Source organism: Vanessa cardui, chromosome 17 (assembly GCF_905220365.1).
Source record: "Vanessa cardui chromosome 17, ilVanCard2.1, whole genome shotgun sequence".
In the NCBI taxonomy this organism is placed as follows: domain Eukaryota; kingdom Metazoa; phylum Arthropoda; class Insecta; order Lepidoptera; family Nymphalidae; genus Vanessa; species Vanessa cardui.
The window spans coordinates 1,057,466-1,073,147 of record NC_061139.1 but is presented as its reverse complement, the minus strand read 5'-3'; the positions used below and the strand labels follow the sequence as shown (position 1 = coordinate 1,073,147).

Here is a 15,682-nt window from a genome sequence, read left to right as displayed (position 1 = left end):
CAGCATATAAGTTCCAAATGTCCTAAATGGTGTAGTAAACATAAGTAATATACATTACATAATTGTATTTAATTAATTATGTTATTCTATCGAATTCTAAATTACTGATGTCAGAAAGAGACAAATAGATATTTAAATGTTCATCTTGTAACAGTGTTTTTAAATAAGGAAATGTAATTATCTATATATATTATAAAATTGGAGTGTCTGTTTGTAATATTAAAATAGCCATTTTTTAATCTATGCTTATGTAAGTATACACGGACATATACCAAAACACCATTTTTTACACTTTTGTCTGTCTGTCTGTCTGTCTGTTTGTTCCGGCTAATCTCTGGAACGGCTAGACCGATTTTTTACGGTACTTCCACTGTCAGATAACTGATATAATAAGGAGTAACCTAGCCTACAATAATATATTTTTTTGTTAAATTCAAACGCGTACATAGTCGAGGGCACAGCTAGTTTTATATACTATTCTGATAATTTGTTTTGAAATCATTATATATTTGTTTAAGTTTACAATGTATTACAATTAACTTTTTATCTACACAAATACCTATAATAAATGCGAAAGTAACTCTTCATGCTTAAATCGCTTAACCGATTTAGATTTATTTTTTTAGAATAGGTTGGCGGACGAGCTTTTGGGCTACCTGATGGTAAATGGTCACCACTACCCACAGACAATGACGCTGTAATAAATATTAATATAATCCTTACTTTATCAAAGTGCCACCAAGCTTGGGAACTAAGATGCTATGTCCCTTGTGCCTGCAGTTACACTGGCTTACTCACTCACTCACTCAGTTATTTGGGGTTAGAATAACTGATGAGTGGGTGGTACCTACCTAGACGGGGCTTGCACAAAGCCCTACTACCAAGAAAGATAAAGTTGTAATTTAGATAGTTTGATTCCATATCACATCGTAAACCCAAAGGTTTAACTATCCAACAAGATTCTATATTTATAGTCGCATTTTAAAGATCAGTAGAATGTAAAGAAATCATTTTCAATCGCGTGCGGTAGATATACGTAGCTATGTAAATAACAGTTAGTTAATGTAGATTGATGTTCGTGTCTCATCAAGAATATCACTTTCATGATCACGACGCGGGACAGCGCCAATTACGATTTTGAAAGTATAAGTAAGCAACACACGTCGCGGCTTCACTTGCGAAATAACGGACGTACAGTTCCATACATTTGATTAATCCTTGAGCTGTTTATGAACAAAATATCACTTCAGTGATTCAATGGCTTAAGCACCGTTTTGCTTAAAATGTAGTGTAAACAGATCTATAATAACATATTAATGAATATTAGATTTATATTTTCTATAAATATATATTTTCTGTGTCATCTCGAGTGACACACATCGCAAAAGCGCGGGGAAAGACAATATATAAAAATGGCGGCGCGGGGAAGAAGTAGGTAGTAGGTTAACATCTAAAACAGTTATCTTTAATTTAAAATAACAATCAATCTACCACAAAAGAAAAACATTTAGTCTACAATACAAATAACCATCAATAGTCACATTACACCGTAATAATTATATTCGCGATCTCAATGTGTCAACTATGAGTTGCCTGCCTCACTGCCTCCACTGGTAACAGAAGGGCTTCTGTCACCAGTGGAGGCAGTGAGGCGAGGTGTTATATGACTATCAATAAAAAGTCATAATCGTAATAGCGCAATGATTTGCGGACGCCTAGCGCGTAATTGTAAACGTCGAAAAATTGTGAACGTTTATTCAACTTATAATAAATATACACAATTTTGATAGTTCATTATATTTCAGTTAGGTTAGAGTTTATATAATTTATCTGAAAGTTACTTCTATAGATTATACACTATCGAATAATAATGAGTTAAATTGTAAGCAGTATATTACGGTTCACAATATTTCGACAGTTCACAATCTCGTGAGATTAGATTATAATCTATCGGTATTTAAAAATTTGACATATGAGTATATGTTTTGCGTGTATAAATAAACCAGCGACCCACCTCGACTTCGCACTGGTACAATACTCACACTAAATATACTATAGAATTGGTTTATTTACGACATCACATTGCAAACTTCTAAAATTATCAGTGTTTCCTTACTATATTGTTCATGTATAATAAACACAAACACACACTATCTATTAAAAAAACCGCATCAAAATCCGTTGCATAGTTTTAAAGATTTAAGCGTACAAAGGGACACAGGGATAGAAAAAGCGACTTTGTTTTATACAATGTAAAGATATAAAAGAATATTTGGAGCAATCGCCTGAGCGGGGTAGGCCTGTGCTAAACCTTTCCATACATCTATTTCCCATAATTTTTGCACCCAGTTAGATCCACATCTCCGAGAGAAAATATGACTCCATTTTTTATACGATCTTCCATTATTTCTTTTCCTCGTGGTAATCATTGTGTGACACTTTTTTTCTATCTATTGTCCTGTCCTGCTCAATGCCATTTGAGTAATCTAATTCGTTTTCGTACATCTGTTATTCTTATTTTGCTTTTGATGTAGTCGTTGCTAATTTTACGGTGGAAGAGATTTTTTTTTTTTTTTTTTTTTATGGCATAGGTGGCAAACGAGCAGGAGGCTCACCTGATGGAAAGTGACTACCACCGCCCATGGACATCTGCAACACCAGGGGGCTTGCAGGTGCGTTGCCGGCCTTTGAGAAAGGAGTAGGCTCTTTTCTTGAAGGTTCCCATGTCGTATCGGTTCGAAAAAACCGCCGGCGAAAGCTGGTTCCACAAAGTGGTTGTGCGAGGCAGAAAATGTCTAAGAAATCGCGCTGTTGTGGATTTTCGGACATCAAGATGGTGCGGGTGGAACTTAGAATTTTGACGAGATGTCCGAAGGTGAAATTCAGCAGCCGGGATTAATCCGAACAATTCCTCGGAACATTCCCCGTGAAAAATTCGGTAGAAGATGCAGAGTGATCCGACATCTCTACGCAAAGCCAAAGGATCAAGGAGATCGGAAAGGGCTTGATCGTCGATAACTCGAGCCGCTCTACGTTGGATGCGGTCAAATGGAAGGAGCTGGTACTGGGGAGCACCCGCCCAGAGGTGAGAGCAGTACTCCATGTGAGGCCGAATTTGCGCCTTGTAAAGTTTTAGGCGATGGGCCGACGTGAAATACTGTCTCGCCTTGCTGAGCACGCCCAGCTTTTTTGAAGCCAATTTGGCTTTGCCTTCCAATTGACCGCGGAACTGAACGAGGCTCGAAATATCAACGCCAAGTATTCCGATACTACCTGTAGCGGCTATCGGAATGTTCTCAAATCGTGGAGATACGACAAATGGTGTTTTTTTAGCGGTTAACGCGCAAACTTGCGTCTTTTTGGGGTTGAAATGGACTAGATTTAGCCGGCCCCAATTCGAGACTTCGTTTAATGAAGACTCGATTTCAGACACAAGTTTGTTCCGGTTCTCTTCGACGTTTTCCCGAGAAATATTAGCGCGGCCGGTGTATAAGGTGTCAATGGTACTGTCGTCTGCATAGCAATGAATGTTCCCGATTTGCAACAAATCATTGATATGCAGAAGAAACAGAGTGGGTGATAGAACGCAACCTTGTGGGACACCAGCATTGACGAATTTTAAGTCAGAGCATGCACCGTCGACAACGACCTTGATGCTCCGATCTGCCAAAAAGCTGGTAATCCAATTGCATAATTTCCCGGGAAGCCCATAGGAAGGAAGCTTCGAAAGAAGCGCTTTGTGCCATACGCGATCGAAGGCCTTCGCTATGTCCAAGCTGGCTGCTAATGCCTCCCCCTTGCTCTCAACTGCTTCAGCCCACCTATGAGTAAGGTAAACTAGAAGATCACCGGCTGAGCGACCCCGACGGAAACCGTACTGGCGGTCACTAATCAGCTGATTCTCCTCTAGGTACCGCAGGAGCTGGCAGTTAATAAGGGACTCCATTATCTTGGAGAGCAAGGAGGTGATGGCTATAGGCCTATAATTGGACGGGTCTGAGCGGTTGCCTTTTTTAGGGATCGGATGCACCAAAGCTGTCTTCCAGGAATTCGGGACGACGCCTAATGTGTAGGATTGCCGGAAAAGACGCGTTAAGACCGGTGCCAACAAGATACGAGACTCGTACTAATTTTATTGAGTTATGAAATAAATTGCATGAATACATATTAAATTCTTAAATAATTACTGCCTCGTTGACTCCTCCGTGGTCGAGTGGTGTGTACACCGGTTTTCATAGGTATGCCACTCCGAGGCCCCGGGTTCGATTCCCGGCCGAGTCGATATAGATTATCATTAGTTTTCTATGTTGTCTTGGGTCTGGGTGTTTATGGTACCTTCGTTACTTCTGATTTTCCATAACACAAGTTATTTAGCTACTTACATTGAGATCAGAGTAATGAATGTGATGCTGTCTCATATTTATTCATTTATTTATTATGCGTTACTGTCAGCGAACAAAATATGTGCTGTCTATATATAACATCTACCGTTATCACTAATGAACCACAAAGTTTATATTTAGCTCAACATATAAGTATGTATTATAATAATCGCCCGCGGCTTTGTACAATTAGATCGAGTATTTAGAAATATCTCCCAATTACAACCGGATACATAATGCTCTAAGCAATACCATTAGTAACAGTTTTTCTACACTTAAGGCGTTTTTAAAATATGTTTAAAATTTCGAAAGTAAATATTTTATCATTTTATATTACTGAGATATAAAAAAGCATAAACGTCAAGTGGTATTGAAGATGCTAAACATTGTAAAGTCACTTTCTCGTGTGTAAAGTAAAGGATATATGTGCCGATATTAAAATTGAAGAAGGCGCACGTCCTTATTTATACGAAAAAACATTGCATAAATTACAGGGTGATTGACCTCGAAACCTCTTCAGGTCAAGATGCAAAGTGTGATCCTCTTTCACCCGTCAAACTGCGCCCACTCTTTCAAATAAACATGACAATTTTATTCCTTCAAATCGACATAAAACTTATTCGAATAGGATTCGTAATGTTCTCCCAACACTAAGCAAGTAACAGATGATCTCCAATATTATATTCAAAATGAATGAAATTAAAATTCAGAATTGCAAAGCTCTTTAAAATTACGAAACGGATTTTGATGCGGTGTTTTTAATTAGATTGAGTGATTTGAGAGGAAGGTTTTATGTATACAATACATGGACAATGTAGATAAACAGTGATAATTTTAAAGGATCTAATTTTATGTCTTAAAGAAATAAATTCTGTACATTTAGTACCAGTGTTGCACCCGGAAGCATGTGTTACGAAGCCGGGTGGGATGCTAGTTAATGTAATATAAAATTGCAACTTGCTTTTGAATAGTCGAAAGTAAATACTTGATGGTAGGACTTTGTACACTACCCACTCATCCTATTTTCTACCGCAATAATTATTACTATGGTGTTCCGATTTGAATGATAATTGAGTCTGCTAACTAAAGGCACGAGAAATCAGAATACTTAAAATTTTCAATATAACAAAGAAATAGATAGGAGGCGATCATTCCCAGTGTGTATATAATCGCCTATAAAATATGTAAACTATTTGCACAAAAAATATTCCAAATACTATACTGACTCACTTTACACTTTTTTTTATTTGTCAACTGATGTAATTTCAACACTTTCTGCGATCTTGTTGTAAAACGATATGCAAAATGGTTGTTCATTGTTCGCACGTTTTAAAAGGCATTAGACAATTTTTATCATAAATCCGTTATTATATTTCGAACATTCTTAATGTTAATAAAATATTTGATGATTTTTTTATTTACACGCACACACAAACTTATGCGACCAACTTGCTCACACATATATAATATGTAGTTATGTTACAAATCTAGACCTCAATCCCAGAGCTATTTAATAAACCCGTTATATATGTATGTACTAGTACATAATTACCTAGTTAAGTGGTCTGACTGCATTAAAAATATCGGCAGCAGAAGAAACAACAAGGAAAAGAAGGGACAATATTAAAAATATATTCGTGGTTTAATAAAATTTTGCAGATCCTTTTTATCTGACACATTATTTGAATACATATGGTTTAAGCCCGCGTGTGAGGGGAGGAAGCAGGATAGCCTATGTCACGGTCTCTTTCCCTGTACCCCAAAACGTTCATAAAAAAAAATCACGATGACTAGTTGCAGAGTTAAGATATGAAAAACAAACAAATAAACTCATTTATAATACAAATGACATAGAAACAAAATGTTCATTTGTCTTTTAATATAAAAAAGGAGGAAAAAGACAATAAATCTTTTGGACCGTGTAATATGTCTTTTTGTCGACATTTTTTTTGTTGTACACTTGACGTACTTCTTTCTTTCATTAGTGGTTTCGATTTGATATTTGGCACAGTTTTAAAACCTGCTTATCCGCATAAAAACATTTTTTCACATATATATTTAAAATTATTTGTAGTCTCTTAAATATTGTAATTTAAAACTTACATTTGGAGCCGAGATGGCTCAGCGGTTCGAACGCGTGATTGCTTCTAGGCAAACTTCTTCATGAGGAAACCTGCATGTGTCTATGTAATGTGTTTGAATTTCATAGAAATTCTGCCACATGTGTATTCCACCAATACGCATTGGAACAGCGTGGTGGAGTATGTTCCAAAACCAAAGGGAGGCCTTAGCCCAGCAGTGGGATTTACAGGCAGTTGATGTATGTTGGTGATGTTGATCTTACATTTTATTATCTTAAATATTTGTTGGTGTATCATAGTGTGTAAATATTTGTATGTAAGTGTATGACTGCACCGCCTACAACTGTGGTTTTAAAAACCTCTCATAGATTGGTTTGTTTGGAAGAGATGGCTAATTAGCCATAAGTCCGCCCGTTATACAACACGTAAAATAATTGTTTATACTATTTATTTATTTGTTTTGAGCATTATTACTAATTTTGTTAATTTTTTTTATGTTTTTAATCCTCAGCTTTTTTATAATACCAGATAGACGATCAAAGCTAGAGAGTGTCGAAAAAAAATTAAGGTCATCGACACTTGGCCTCTCAGTACAAGTACACTAGTAAAAAAATATTATGTTTCGTGAAGTGTAGTTGTTACGCGCCCTAAGATAATAAAGTTAGCTCGTATGTTTTAGTTCTTAGATAGATATACTATATAAACATTCTATACACTATACAACTAAACTAAGGGTCATGCATAGTTTGAAGAAATACCATAAAAATTAAGTGAATAAAATTCAATTTGTATTGTTGAATAGTTCATAGTTTCCAAAATATTTTTATCACATGAAATGTACTAGCTGAATGTCATACAGGCTTATTAATGAACGGCAAAACTTAGTAAAAAGGCTAGGCTATTAATTGAACGATACTAGTCGTTCAATTAACAGCAGTCAATCAACAGAAAAAATATTTATATTTATTTTTATTTTTGTTGACTTTAAAATTTATAAAACATATATCGCTGTGAATACACTGCCGGATGTTGTATAAGGATTATCAGCTAAGGCGTATTAATATCCTACTTGCTTTGGGGCTTAGTCGAAAGTCATTAATATATTTTAGCCTTTATTAACTCCTTGCTCTTCAAGGTTCGACCCGCTTTAACTGTTACTGTCCTAATCTATGAGTCGGAGCAAGTAAAGCGTGCTAATTAAAATAATATATATTTTTTTATTTTGTTAAATTAATGTTAAAATAAACTTATATTTCATAAATTAACTAATAGTCGCTTCTTCACTATGTCAGTCAGTCAGTCACCTTTGAGTTTTATATATTTAGAAGGTATAATAAAAAAGTTTTGCAATTATTGAAAAAGTTTTATTTGACCAAAGTATAATTTACCCCAATAAAACTTAATTCAAGCTGTTAGCAACCAAATCGGTATACTGAACGTGTCTCGATCCATACAGCTTGTTATTATCTCAACTTCCAAATATGGCAATGGAACCACAACATTCGTAATTTGAATTTCCATGTAACAGTAATCATTGAATGAATTGTGACGAATTAAAAACTAAAATTATCGCTATTTTTTATTTCTTGGCTATCAAAAAACGAGAAATAAATTCAAGTAACACGTGATTTGTTAATAGTACTTATATGTTCTACGACTTTTGTAAATAAAAAAATATATCAAGACGTTGGACGTTGGTAACGACTACCAAGAAATAAGGATCCTGTTATTTATTATTGTATTATTATTTATAACTAAAAAGTTATTGATCATATCGCAGATTTTTGTAAAACTTATTAATTTTATATTAGACAGCGTTTGCGATATTAAGTCGTTGATGGGAGGCACCTGACGTGACTGCGCGCAGTTTTGGACAGTTTTTGGTCACTGCAGCGTGACTTTATTATATCCATATAAGTATAATTTTAAAATAAAATTAGCCTTAATTACTCCTTATTAGATCAGTTTCTAGAGATTAGCGGGAACGGATGGACTTACAGACAAAAATAGTAAAAAATGCATATACAGGTGTATCATGACAAATGCATTAAGTGTAAAGTGGTTTTTTCAGTATTACAAACAGACACACATTTTTTAATAAGATTAGAAAGATGATGAAGAAGATGTTCTGACCAATTCCTAAGATAATATCTAGGTATGCCCAATCAAGTATGCAGAACATATCATAGTGCACTTACTCCATAATCACTATCGTAATCAGATGGAACGGCAAATCAGAAAGATTTCTGGCGCAGACCTTGCTTAGCACCGATTACACATAGCAAACATGCAGGTCTCTTTTTGACAGAAAAACCGGTTAATTTTGTATCAGCTTCAACTGACATTTGAAACTTGAACTAAGGTATATGTGGTCCTCTGACCACTAGACCAACAAGACAGGTCAAATCCAAGTATTCTTCTTTGAAATAAGCTGAATATCTTCACGGTTTTTGCGTGATGTAATTGTATATTACACTTTTAAAGATATAGAATATGATTGTTACACAAATTAACGGCGGAACGGAAAACGGTAACCAACGATGTGCAGTCCATTCTTCGGTGTCCACTGAACATGATTGGATACCGTTATCTCACTATAAACATTGTTATTTCATTATAAAGACAAATTTAGGCCCATGAATATTATAAATAGCCCATCTTTGATTAAGATTCACTTAATCCAATGGAGTTTAGATATGTTGGATCACTATTTGAAACTATTAGGATAATATAATAATAATAATAATATGAGACAACATCACATACATTACTTTGATCCCAATGTAAGTAGCCTAAGCACTTGTGTTATGGAAATCAGAAGTAACGACGGTACCACAACACCCAGACCCAAGACAACATAGAAAACTAATGGTAATCTACATCGACTCGGCCAGGAATCGAACCCGGGACCTCAGAGTGGCGTACCCATGAAAACCGGTGTACACACCACTCGACCATGGAGGTCGTCAATAGTTAGATAGATAGAGAATATTTAAAAATAGTAATCTTTACATTTATTATATTCACTTTCGTGCATGTTTGTAAGCCTTAAATGAAAATAAGTAAATCGCTCTTTGTCAGAATAAATATTTTGATTACCCCACCTTCATAACTGTGTGCGCATGTGTATCTTCAATTTGTTTATATTAACCTATTTACCCCAGGCTTTTGATGTGTTATTGTTCCAGTATTTCTTTTTTTTATTTGATAGTGTCGATACTAAATAGTTTCGTTGATCCTAAATTATTCTGTTTCATTATATCTATACTAGCCGTATATACGACGTGATATACCATTGGAGAAAATTGTAATGTTTTCCTAAACAATTCCATAGAAACTTTTATCACAAATACTCTTTTATGGGATATATGCTCGAAAGCGCTATAACGACTGACCTTATTTCATAAATGCAAGAGATACTGATTTCCAAATTTGAAACATTACAAATAAAAAAACTCCATATAAAGTTTCATCCTTAATTTCTTAATAATTCTTTCCTGCTGCATTCCTATAGGAATTATTGTGCAAATTGTTATCAGATCAGACTTTTTTTATGATATCGACTGACGAGCAAATGTGCCACCTAATGGTAAGAGGTAACCCCCGCCCATAGACAAGCGCTGTAAGAAATATTAACCATTTCTAACGTGCTTGTGCAGCCAATACTGCGAACAAATAATCAATAAAACAGATTACTGCTATTTGGTGGTAAAATATCCAATGAATGGTTGGTACCTACCCAGACGGGCATAAAGCCCTACCACCAATAAAAGTCATTTTAAAATTAACATAAGGATACAATTATGAAAATATTATTATCATTGTGCGTCTTTATTTTGACAGCAGCATTATCTCTTATGATACCAATGACTACGGACGGTGACCACTATATGACTCGTCTATGTTAACATTATAAGTCCGACAGTAATTCTGTTTGTCTGTCTGTCACTCTTTCACGACCAAACCGCTGAACCGAATTTGATGAAAATTGATATGAAGCAAACTTGAACTCCATGTTAAGGACATAGGCTATTTTATGCCTAACACATGACAACCAATAACCTAAAATGCGAGTGATGCCGAGGGCGACTACTAGTTTACATATACATATAAAAAACAACCATCATAAACAAATCCGGTCATACTTTATGTCGAATTATTTTTATAAACATTGACGTAAAAATTCACGGACTATTTCGTTTCTCGTTTCGTTTTAACCGGTTGGTTCGTCTTTTTTAATTTATTGACAATTTATGCTTCAATGTTATATAGCGGCACTTGTTTAAATTTATGTTGTTTTCGTTATAAATACCACTGACCGGGTAAGGTCCTTATGACGACACACGGATACAAACAGCTCAGTTAATATCAGAAGCCTCATTGTTTAAAGTCTACCGTTGATTTGCTATCTAATCTAACTTTTTTTTTATTTTCTGTACAGATCTTCTTTCTTTATTTCACCTAGATATTTATCTAAATCTGTAAATTTTCTTAACAAATTACTGGTAGAGACTTGGTTATTTTTGATATCGAATCATTATCTATTTCAGCCTATGAATAAGTATCTATGTATATTAATTATGTATTTCCAATGGCAGATGAACCAACAGATGCAAGTTTCTTCATAATCATCGCCGAGCACGAGATCAATTAAACACAAAGCATACAAAATGTGTTACTTGCAGATGATCATCTAATTATCAGTTAATGACTATGTAATCTATTCTCGTTATATACTGAACCATATTTAATCCTGACAGATTCGTTTGAGGGGATAATTTACCAACTGCACAGAAAATATTATAGTGCACAAAAAAAAGAAAAAAATGTAACAGCCTGTAAATGTCCCACTGCTGGGATAAGGCCTCCTCTTGCATTAACTGCACAAGTTTATATTTAAACAGTTGCAATACCTCTTTTATAACTGATAGAATAGTATTTCGACACGATAAGAGGGATTTCACACTGCAGAGACAACGTCTTGGACGTTGAAACACTGACGCCATCTAAACTGGTGGCAAACGAGCAAGATGTCCCTTGATAGAAAGGGACTACCATCCCTGGACATCTGAAACACTGGGGAGTTTCAAATGTATCGCTGGCCTTTAAGAAATGTTTACGCTTTTACTTGAAGGTTCCAAAGTCGTATCGGCTTTTTCCATAGATAAATAATAAATGTATCACCAATACTATTAAATCCAAAGAAAGTTATTTCGATGACTCGTTTGAATTTTATATAGCGAATGTTTAAAAGACATAGTGAAACTGTACAGCAATAAAAAAGATTAAATCGCAAGATGCGACTCATCATTGCAAAAGTTGCGTGTCGGAAAACCTACTTAAAAGTGACCAAGCCGGTGACCATAAACAAACTACTAGTTACCTACTGGTTATGCGCTCGCGCATGCCGAGTAACCAGCTACCGAACGTAACCTAATTAGTCATACCATCATATTTAAATCAAAGACTATATAACATTCAAATTGCTATAAAGATCGTGTTAATTGTTTTATTTTTTATATAAAAAAATATCTATTATATATATATTTTATATAATATATATCCTGATAAAAATACATTTCTGGCCACGTATTATCAAATATCCGATACTTTATTTGACAAATATAACAATTGCTAATTTGGTGCACATTTATGGAATAGTTCTTTGAAATGAACGTGTTTCTTGAAAAAATCTTGATGAAACCAGCATGAACTAGATGAAATTCTTCCAAATATACATATATAAGCTCATATCGCTTATCTTAACAACTTAATTATTTTGTTATTTTTAAAACAAACTATAACCTGAATATTTGTTGAACCGGTTTGGTTTGGAATGGATCAATAAGTGGAATCAAATGATGGACATATTATAAAATAAAGTTCCTCGTTCAGCACTTGTCTATCTGAGCGCAATAAACTCAAAAACTACCAGAGGGATTATCTTTACATGAGTAAGAGTGTGCCATTATTTGAGCACACATTGTTTTGTGCACTAATATCTAGTCTCTCCATCTCTATCTGTATTGGAGTTAGACAGGATATGGCAGACTGAGATGTCAAAATTTAATCAGACCTTGGATAAGGCTTTAGTCCAGTGGAGGATAACTATATCTCTATATACCTCTATATATCTATATAGTGGGGAAAATAATAGATTGGCTGAATATAAATAGATGGATTATATTTTTGGAAATCGATTTGGAGGACCTCATTCATTTCAGAGCAAAGCCCACTTTGTTGAAGATTTTTACTCGTGCACCTCTCAGCTCAACTACGTTGCAGCAATTGATGTAAACAACAATGTATATTTGTGGTATAATATGAAGTAAGCGCCAAAGGCTAATCAGTAGAAAAACTTACACGAAAATGTTTAAAAAAAATGGTACCACTAATGGTAGCTTTATATAATTGATAAATATATTACTATTATATATTGAAATAAAAATACGAGTTCGACGAATTTTATAATTTATATATCAATCATAAACATTGAAAATACAATGCATTTATAGATGCCATGTTTTAATTTTATCTTTACTCTATTTAACTATAAAAAATAATATCTTAAGTATTAAACGGTAGATAAAAACATTTGGTAGATAATGATCTACTTTCTTTTTAGACAAGTTTATCACATTTAATGTCACTTGTTTATATTCTATGGACAAGATTTTAATGTTCTATTAATGGCTGAAATCAATAGAAATCACCTTTTACTATTATATATTTGAACTAAATTATCATTAACTAGTGACCGCGACTTTGTACGAGTTTGAATTGAATAGAAAAGTTATCGTTAAGCCTAAGTTACTCCTCATTACATTAATTATCTGTCAGTGTAAATCCTATCAAAATCGGTCAAACCGGTCCAGAGATTAGGTGGAACAAACAGACAGGCAGATAAACAAAAATTGGAAGGAAAATGTTATATTAGCATATGAACCATGGACATACATATATATTTAGCAAGCAAGCAATTTATTCCAATATTACAAACAGACACTCCGATTTTATTGTAAGTAGTGATTCATTAATAAACGTTAACTGTATAATAAATTTATTGAATACACTGATTTGGCCGAATTCAAATCAAACGTTTGTTTTGATGTATCGTTTATACATGTGGATCAGTGTAAACGAGATTACGGCAAACACATTTAGCATTCGATGTATTTTTACCCAGACTAGCAGCAGGTTTTTTACGAGTAGATTTTCAATTGTTTTGTATTTTATTTATTACAATCTCTAACTTGCTTGCTATATGATATCCACAAGAAAGGTTAATCGTGATGATATATTAGATCCATTCTTTCTTAATTCCATTTTTTTATGGTATAGGTTGGCAGACGAGCATATGGGTCACCTGATGATAAGTGGTCACCATAACTCAAAGACAATGACGCTGTAAGTAATATTAACTATTCCTTACATTTTCAACGTGCCCCCAACCTTGGGAACTAAGCTGTTATGTCCCTTGTGCCTGCAGATACACTGGCTCACTCACCCTTCAAACCGGAACACAACAATACTGAGTACTGTTATTTGGCGATAGAATAACTGATGAGTTGGTGGTACCTACCCAGACGGGCTTGCAAAATTCATAAGGGATAATCACATAACTTTACATTGGTTAACCTAGGATCAAAAATGCTGCGGGATCTATATGAATGTAATGAATACATTTCTTTCGTGATCTGAGCTTTTTAGAACTAGTTTATAATAATATTATATAAAATCTATCAAAATCAGGCGAACGAGCATGGTTCCATAACCGTCAGGATAAATAAAATAATTCTATTAATTAACATAAAGGAATTAAGTTATCTTGGTCTGTATTAAAAATAAGCGTTCCACAAGGAGCAATTCTAGATTATATTCTACTTTTGATATATGTAAATGATTGCTCTACTTATGTTAAGTCTTGGTCTATGTACAATGTTACTTTTTAAAGTAGACCGGATAAAAATAATGACAACTTGCTTATAATAAGCTTTGACAAAATGGTTTAGTTTTAATTTAGATATGATGATAAACATGTTACAAATGAACTCACAACAGAATGAACAAATACATTTAAAATACATATGGTATTGCATTATTCATTTGTTTTTTTTTTAGTAAGCAAACACAGAACAGCATTAATAAAATGTTTTTTGATAGTTTGTATTGTCATATTAAAAGTCGATCCATTAGACCACTTGGTATAAGCGTGTGCTTTATTCCTATTTATGATGGATTCATTTTAAATTCTGCAAAGATATGATTATATAGAATGTTGATTATGTTCTGACACGTGCAATTCCATCCAGGCGAAGTGATGCAGAGTGGTTGAATAAGCCCAAAGCCCAACTTCATTGAATAGCGGCTCTTGTGTATTACAAGTCATAATATGGTTTATTTATTTGGGGTAGCAAATGAAAATTCAGAATTACTTGCTAGGCGTATAACCTATGGTTAAAATCGACGTGGAATGGATCATATCGAATTTTTTCCAGTTATTTCTGGTTACATTCTATATTTAAAATTATAAAGTTTTTTACTCACCAGGTGACAAAAACCCTCTTTTTTCTTCTTTATTAGTTGCTGTCACATTTTTATATAAAAACTTATTGTTTGGAATGTCACTAATAACATCAACCTTTCTCTTAAACTTATCCCTTTTAATTCCATCACAGATAACGATTACAATAATAAATATATACACCAAACATCCAATACGAGATAGCGTGAGCATTTTAGATTCATAATTATTTTTAAAAATAATCTTTGGCACTAAGAACTTATTGATAAATATTTAAACTAAATTATTGAAAGATTTTCACAGACTAAATAAATATTTTCGCGCGTAATTCCGTCGGCCATTTTAGCGGAGCGCGCGCGCATGTTCCGCACTCGCGAGACAGGTTAGCACTGACTCGGGGTATGCGCTTCGTAAAAAGCAAAGGGACAAAAAAGACAACTTTGGTACAACGACCTGATTGTTCACCGCATTTTTACTTTTCTTCTATTTGCTTGGAAAAATTAGGATCAATGTCTATCTACTTTTACTTTCTTAAAAGAAACAGTACGCTTTGCGTAACCGTAACCTACATTATTAATCTGCTTTATTAATTTTAAAAAAGTGAATGAGTTGATTTTATTATAATTTTAAAATTATTTAGTTTGTAGTTATATATAATTAAACTATTACAATTAATTTCTCTGCAAAATAATGCC

At 34.0% G+C, this 15,682-nt stretch overlaps 1 protein-coding gene across 2 annotated transcripts in view; it reads right to left on the bottom strand.

Moving 5' to 3' along the window:
- The window catches only part of LOC124536811, an 86,324-nt gene extending 70,956 nt beyond the window's left edge, over window positions 1-15,368 (bottom strand). For both annotated transcript variants that reach the window (XM_047113423.1, XM_047113424.1), the window contains exon 1: window positions 15,011-15,368. In XM_047113423.1, coding sequence (XP_046969379.1) covers window positions 15,011-15,200 — 190 coding nt within the window. In that variant the 5' untranslated portion in view covers window positions 15,201-15,368. The remainder of the gene's footprint in view (window positions 1-15,010) is intronic.
- Window positions 15,369-15,682: the final 314 nt, after the last annotated feature.